The sequence below is a fragment of the Bison bison genome, unplaced genomic scaffold, assembly GCF_000754665.1.
Source record: "Bison bison bison isolate TAMUID 2011002044 unplaced genomic scaffold, Bison_UMD1.0 scf7180017864352, whole genome shotgun sequence".
NCBI classification, from domain to species: Eukaryota; Metazoa; Chordata; class Mammalia; order Artiodactyla; family Bovidae; genus Bison; species Bison bison.
The window spans coordinates 4,506,613-4,513,995 of NW_011494924.1; the positions used below are offsets into that span (position 1 = coordinate 4,506,613).

The window sequence follows — 7,383 nt, forward strand, 5'->3', positions numbered from 1 at the left end:
CGTCACACAGGTAGGATGTAGTGGAGTTAGTAAATTCTCTGGCTCTAGAGTCTTCTCTAATGCTATATTCTGCTCATCACAGCATTATTTGTAAACTGGAGACAACCTAAATGTAAATCAGCAGGGAAATGGTTTAGCCACATGATGTAAAGATGGCAGTTAAAAAAGGAAGGTGAAAAGAAAAAGGTGGCAACATGGAAATATCTCAATGATATCTTCAGTAAAACATGGCTGGTATACAGCATGATTTCATTTTTGAAAGGATATAATACATATGTATGTATTTCTAGAAACTCTAGAGTAGCCAACCCTTTTTTCCCCTAGAAGAGAACGTAAGAAATTACACTTTTGGCACCCGAAGAATCCTTCCTGATAGACCATGTTGAGTAGGAAACTGATATGATTGAATCTGTATTTCCAAAAGCCTCCTGTGGCTGCTGGGAAGGACAATACTGGGGTGAGGGGGCAGGTAGATACAACGTGACTAAGGTGGCAGCAGTGGAGGAGACACAGTCAGGCTTAAGAAAATGCGTTAACACTAGAACCAAAGGACTTGCTGATGAATTAGATCAGCAGTGTGCGAAAAGAAGAGAAATTATAAATGACTCCTAGGGTTTGGGGCATAAGCAAAATGAAGGGTGATACCATTTAATCAGAGAGCATCTATCTGGGGAGAAGACCATTTTAGTAGTGGCCTGGATTGAGAATTTAGGTTTAGACATATTAAGTCCAAGCTATTAGATAACCAAATGGGGACCCAAGCAGGAGATGACTATACAAACCAAAAGCTAGGAGAGGGTCAGGGCCAGAGACTTACGTTTGGGAATCATAAGCATGTAAGGAACATTTAAAAACATGAGAGTCGGGGAGACCAGTTTATGGGAGTGCATGTAGATGGAGGAGGGGAGACCTGATCCTGGGATGGGGTGTAGATGGGTTGAGGGGGGATGTTACTCAACAGGTAGATGGAGAGGAGGAGCAGCCAGTGAAGTGTGACTATCAGGAAAGCAGGAGGTCTAGAAGCCTACAGCAAACATAGGATTTCAAGAGGGTGTGAGTCAAGCTGGTCCACAAAGGCTGCTGCTAAGTTGCTTCAGTCGTGTCCGACTCTGTGCGACCCCATGGACGGCAGCCCACCAGGCTCCCCCGTCCCTGGGATTCTCCAGGCAAGAACACTGGAGTGGGTTGCCATTTCCTTCTCCAATGCAGGAAAGTGAAAAGTGAAAGGGAAGTCGCTCAGTCGTGTCCGACTCTTAGCAACCCTGTGGACTGCAGCCTACCAGGCTCCTCCATCCATGGGATTTTCCAGGCAAGAGTACTGGAGTGGGGTGCCACTGCCTTCTCCGTCCGCAGAGGCTAAGTGAGGTCAATCAAGAAAAGCACAGAGAACTGACAAATTGGATTTAGCAAAGACGGAGGTCACAGGAGGACTTGGCCAACAGAAGTTCTAGGATTAGTAGCAAAAGCCCTACTGCAGGGAGTCAGGTTAAACCCAGGCGGGAAGCAGTGGTGACAGCAGGGACAGACAGCTATTTGGAGGAGTTTTTCCTCAGTAGAGGGTTTCCAGATTAGGATGTATCAAACCAATTAGCACATTACAGAAACAGACTAGAGATCAGGTTTCAGAACAGAAAAGAAATTGTCTCCAAAGCACAGATTTTACCTTTAAGCATTCACAGGGTTTATTATCTAAAGGTATTTTAATACTACCGAATATTTACCGTGTGAGCATCTACACGTATAAATGAGAAAACTGAGGCCTCGAGACATTAAGTAACTTGTTCCAAGTTAGACAGACTGTGAGAGGGCCAGGATAGGCCAGGCAGTGTGTTTCTAGAGTCCAAACCAAGAAAAAACACGAAAGCAAGAGGGAGGAGAGACTTGGAGCACCAGGCACAAGGTGGGGGTGGTAGTGGCAGAACGAGCATCAGTTAGTAGATCGCCAGTGTTAACACACGCTTTCATTTAACCCTTGGTTACTGTCCGAATTACAAGCACTCATTCACATCTACAGGGCGATCTTTTGAAGTGAATATTATGTTTTTCAGGACAAGGAACAAGCACAAGACACCCGTACATCAGTTACCACGTCTTCAGGTTTAATCAGTGAACCGTCTTAAGCTACGGATGGTCTCTACTAACTACAAGATCCGATGGTTTAATAAACGGGCTGAGAACAGACAGTGGCCGTGGGGCATAAAGTCACTGGTCACCTACCTGTGGTCAGCACTGGCTTTTGGTCTCCCGCTCCACAGTCTTCTGTTCACCGAGGGGGGCGGGGGAGAGGAGGGCAGGGGCGGGGGAGGTAGAGAGGGCAGAGGAGGCAGGTTCCTTCTGTCTTTCCGGAAGCGCGTGCCTAGGTTCCCATCCTTGTCCCCTTCTCCATCGTGTTTGAAAGTTCTCCGGGGTTTGGGCAAGGGGTTGATGAAGGGTTTTGTCGGGGGGTCCTCAAGGCCTCTGTACACACTCTCCAGGCTCTGGTCACAGGGCCTCCTGCACAAGCCTTTCCTTTCCTCGGCAGCCTCGAGGGTAGGCTCCCTGGTTTCGAGGTCCAAGCGGTGGGCTCTGAATTCTGAGCCGCCCCCACCCCCACGGTGCTCAGGAAGGGTGGGCGCCTCCTCGGCCTTGTCCGGCAGGCAGTGTGGGGAATAACACGTGCCTGGTAACTGGGGATCCAACCCGGCAGACCCATCCTTCAGAGCCTGCTCGAGTTTCTTGACCTGCTTCAGCACAGAGAGGCTATCGTTCTGAAAGCGCTGTTTGCCAAGCCTGGGCTCCCGGCCTCTGCCCAAGCTGGGAGCCGGCTCCCGGGCTGGCTGGCTCAGGTCCGGCCTCTGCTCAGCGTCCTGTGCTCTGACCTTTACTTTATCCCGCTCATCCTCTCTACTTTCCACGTCCAGCCTTGTTCCATTCTGAGCCTCGGTGACCCGAGCCCTCGAACCATCACTGCTTCTCCTCTCCGTCACACAGGACATCAGGTAACCCTCCTGGCCATCTGCCTTCCTGCCAGGGGCAGGCGTGGGCAACTCCCTTTTCCCTTCCCATTCTGATATCTTGTCCTTTATGCTGAGGGACGTGTGCCGGGCCTTGCCTTGGGCGGGAGGGCACGGGTCCTGAACACTGCCCAGCTGCCTCTTGCCGGCCCTGCTGGTTCCTTTAGCGCTGAGATCTGAAGCTGAGTCATTGATGATCATATCTGAGCTGAACATGTTCTGCTGAAAACAGTCCACTCTTGGCTCCAGCATCAGGTTATAGAGGCTCTCCAGGGGGCTTCTTCAGAAGGCCGGATCCTGATCAGTCTCTAGGAAAGGGATGGAGGACCTAAATGGCTGCCTTTGAGAGTCTTCCCCAGTCTTTGGACCGTCCACTTTGACCCTAAAGAAGAAAAACAAACATCGAGTGAGGCATTCTTAGTTATTGTTCTTCACACATCATATCGATTTGCTAAAACTTAGGTATAAATTGTCCGGCTTCCCTTGTGGCTCAGCTGATAAAGAATCCGCCTGCGGTGCGGGAGACCTGGGTTCGATCCCTGGGTTGGGAAGATTCCCTAGAGAAGGGAAAGGCTACCCACTCCAGTATTCTGGTTGAAGAATTCCATGGTCTGTATAGTCAGTCCATGGGGTCAAAAAGAGTCGGATATGACTGAGAGACTTTCACTTTCACTTTCAGATATAAATGTTAGATACCAGTTGCAAGCCACAAACATTGAAACCACCATTTAAAAAATCACTTTATGCTTTTCTCCTGGGGAGACAGCAAAACAGAATGAAAGGAGCTTTTGGACTGTGGCGTTCAATCGACTTGGGTGTAAATCCTAATTCAACCACTGACCAGCTGTGTGACCTTGGCTAAGTTGTTTAACTTCTCTAAACTTCAGTTTCTCATCTGTGAAATGGGATAACAATAAACATACCTACCAAGGTGGCTGTAAACATTTAATAAGCTAGCTCATATTACGTATCTAGAATGGTGTGAGTGTACAATAAATGGCAGTTATCATTATTGTTAGCTTTTTCCCAATGAAAATAGAAGCTTCACGAGATAGATTATACCAAAAGAAAATCCTTTGGAATGATTATTTAAAAATTAAAACAAATGCCATAAGTCATGAAGTTTTCCCTAATTCTCGGCTTGATAAAGTGTCCTGACTTGAGTGGGTAAAGCCACAGTGATTGGCTGCATTTGACTGGAACCTCCTCTAGAATGTGAACCCTACTAGACTGGTTTCTCCGGGAGGATAGGGATCATTTTGTTTTGTCTATGGCTTCAACCCTAGCACCCCTAACAACACCCGGCAGAGTAGGTGGTCACTAATTCTTGTTGTGTGAATAAGCGAGTAAACAAACAGATTCAGATTTCCTGCATGGCCTAGAACTGCATTGTCTGGTATGGTAGTCACTAGCCACATGTGGCTATTTAAACTAAAATCAAATTAAATCAAAGCTTTGGTTCCTCAGCTGCAGCAGCCACATATCAAGAACTCAGTAGCCAAGTGTGGGTAACAGTTACTACACTGGATGGAGTAGAAAACAATTTCCGTCACTGCAAAAAGGTCTCACTCAACACAAACGTATGAGGATATAGGCCTCCAAATGTGATTTTAGAAGATCAGTTAGTGCCATGAAGACGTTAAAAATTATTTAGAAAGAAAAACAGAAGCTCCAATACTTTGGCCACCTGATGTGAAGAGCCGACTCATTGGAAAAGACCCTGATGCTAGGAAAGATTGAAGGCAGGAGGAGAAGGGGGTGACAGAGGATGAGATGGCTGATGGCATCACCGACTCAATGAGCATGAGTTTGAGAAAGCTCTGGGAGATAGTGAAGGACAGAGAAACCTGGTGTGTTGCAGTCTATGGCATCGCAAAGAGTCAGACATGATTTAGTGACTGAACAACAACAATGAGAATGAGAGTATCGGTGTTTTGAAATGCAAAGCATTTCTTCCACCAGCAAAGGTCATGACTGAGCACAGTGACCTTAAATGTGCCAAGAAGAGCAAGCATGCATGGACCGACCTCATGGTGCACGTTTTCTAAACACACAGGCTCTTGGAAACTCCAGCTAAGGTTCACATGAGGGATGAGTAACTAGCAATTTCACGCATCCTGTTACTATCTAGCTTTCTAGTCCAGAGACTAATGGTTGTTTATATAAAGACTTCTTCCTGGCTTGAGATATTAACGTGTAAATTATGTTGTTCTTGGTTGCTTAGCATAAAATCAGAAACTTGTGAAATTGCAAACAGATTTTCATATGTTAAATATGGCTATCAAAGCAGATTTCCTTATTTAAATAATCAATTACCATTCATAACAGAGCGCTTACAAAAAAGAAACACTTTTTTAATAGTTCTGTCACCACTGAGGACATTAGCATAAATTCAAATTTTAGTCAGAATCAGAGTTAGAATCAGTTAGTTATTCTACTGAGAATTCAAAAGCCAGAAATTTAACTCCTTGTTCTTACTGTCTAGAGGCAAGATAAAGAGACAGGACACATAAAAACACAATTCAAGTTAGTTCACGCTTAGTGAGAACTGATGATATAATATATAATCATTAACATCATATGTACTATTAAATAACATTGACAGTAGATAAATATATGACTTTGGAGTTAAAGGGACCTGGGTTTGGATCTTGGTTTCATTTTTCTCACCTTACAATGAGAATACTGAAATTTTATTGGTGCAGAGGCCAAATTTATTTTGTTCGCTATGCTCAATACATAGCAGGTAGTCAATAAGTTAAAAGAATGAAAGGATGCGTTAATATATGTAAAAGTACCCACAGTGCGGCATACATTATAAGTCTTGATAGCAATAAATGGTAACTAGTGTTATTGTAATAGTTATAGTTATTGTCTAAGATTCCAAACATCTGGAGTGACTTTACAATCACTGAGGGTCCATCTAAAAACTGAAGAGGAAAAAAGGCTAGTCTGTTAGAAAACTACCCTGGAATTACAAAGCTCAAGCAGCATCGGGAAGGATGATGAAACCAGGGGCAGAGTGCCTTCTGCACGTTTGCTGGATCCAAGAACTTCTCTAGTTCCTGTTTCCAGGATTCTGTGGCCCTTGAAGGGGCTCTGGACTGGGGTGCACAGCTGTGAACAGCTCAGTGATCTGTGAACAGCTCAGTGACTGCCAACTCCACCGCAGAATGTGAGACAGGGTACCGGAGGAAAGGGCTCCATCTAGGGAGAAAACAACCCTGCTAATATAAGATGGGTAAAAAGGCTAAGTGGACAGGTGCAGCTGCAAAGCTTTAGGGCTCAGCAATAATTAAAACACCTGAACAAAACATATAGCCAACAAGGACCTACTGTGCAAGCACAGGGAACTCTGCTCAATGTTATGTGGCAGCCTGGATGGGTGGGGGAGTTTGGAGGAGAATGGATACCTGTGTATGTATGGCTGAGTCCCTTTGCTGTTCACCTGAAATTATCACAACATTGTTCACTGGTTATACCTCAATACAAACTAAAAAGCTAAAAATAAATAAATAAAATGAAGTTTTTAAAAAAGAAAAATAAACCCTGGACTGGAAGGTGTACATGGGGACAAGGCCCGAAGTGGGCCCTGGGCGTCAGCCAAGCCTCCCCTTGCCCACTGCGGTCCTGTGCTGTTGACTGAGCACAGGGCATGGAGACGGCTTACAGGGGAGGGGGCTCATCACGATGACTTAGACCAGAAAGCTTCCTTAGTTCAGGGAGGTGGGGTTCATGAGGAGGGAAGGGCAGTGGAAAAAGGAAGGAGACTGAGAATCTGGGCCAACTTCTGCAGTCATGGGGGAGAAAAGTTCTTACTTGTCAGCCAATCTGTAGCCCAGGTTTTCAGTCCGGCTGTGGCTGCCCTTGGCTGGCCTGCACAGTCATCATGTCAACACCAAGAGGAGCTCCGAGTTGCCTGGGGGAACAGGGGGCACATTTAGTGAGTGAGCATGGCAGCAAATCCAGGGCCCACACCCCAAACTATCCCTGGCAGATTCCACCCCGGAGTAGGGGGTGACAGGGTTGCACCGTATAGAATTCCTGATGCGGGGTGGGGTCAGAGGCACAGAATCCGAGGTCCACCCAGATTCAGCCCCCATGCCAACGCTTCTCATGTGTGCAAACATGTACGTGTGTGTGTGTGTCTTTTAGATAAAAGTAACCAAAAATTTTTAGAAAACATGTAACCTTAGAAAGTAAAACAAATACCAGCACAACTTGACACTCTTTCAAGGCTCTGTAAGAACCGGTGATGCGCTGCTGCTGCTGCTGCTGCTAAGTCGCTTCAGTCGTGTCCGACTCTGTGCGACCCCATAGACGGCAGCCCACCAGGCTCCCCTGTCCCTGGGATCCTCCAGGCAAGAACACTGGAGTGGGTCGCCATTTC

At 46.2% G+C, this 7,383-nt stretch overlaps 1 protein-coding gene across 1 annotated transcript in view; it reads right to left on the reverse strand.

Annotated features, from left to right (window-relative positions):
• Positions 1-7,383, reverse strand: part of DENND2A (DENN/MADD domain containing 2A) — a 98,726-nt gene that overhangs the window by 63,262 nt on the left and 28,081 nt on the right. The window contains exons 2-3 of the mRNA XM_010854951.1: positions 6,813-6,912; positions 2,218-3,375 (exon numbers count right to left, since the gene is read on the reverse strand). Coding sequence (XP_010853253.1) covers positions 2,218-3,245 — 1,028 coding nt within the window. The 5' untranslated portion in view covers positions 3,246-3,375; positions 6,813-6,912. The remainder of the gene's footprint in view (positions 1-2,217; positions 3,376-6,812; positions 6,913-7,383) is intronic.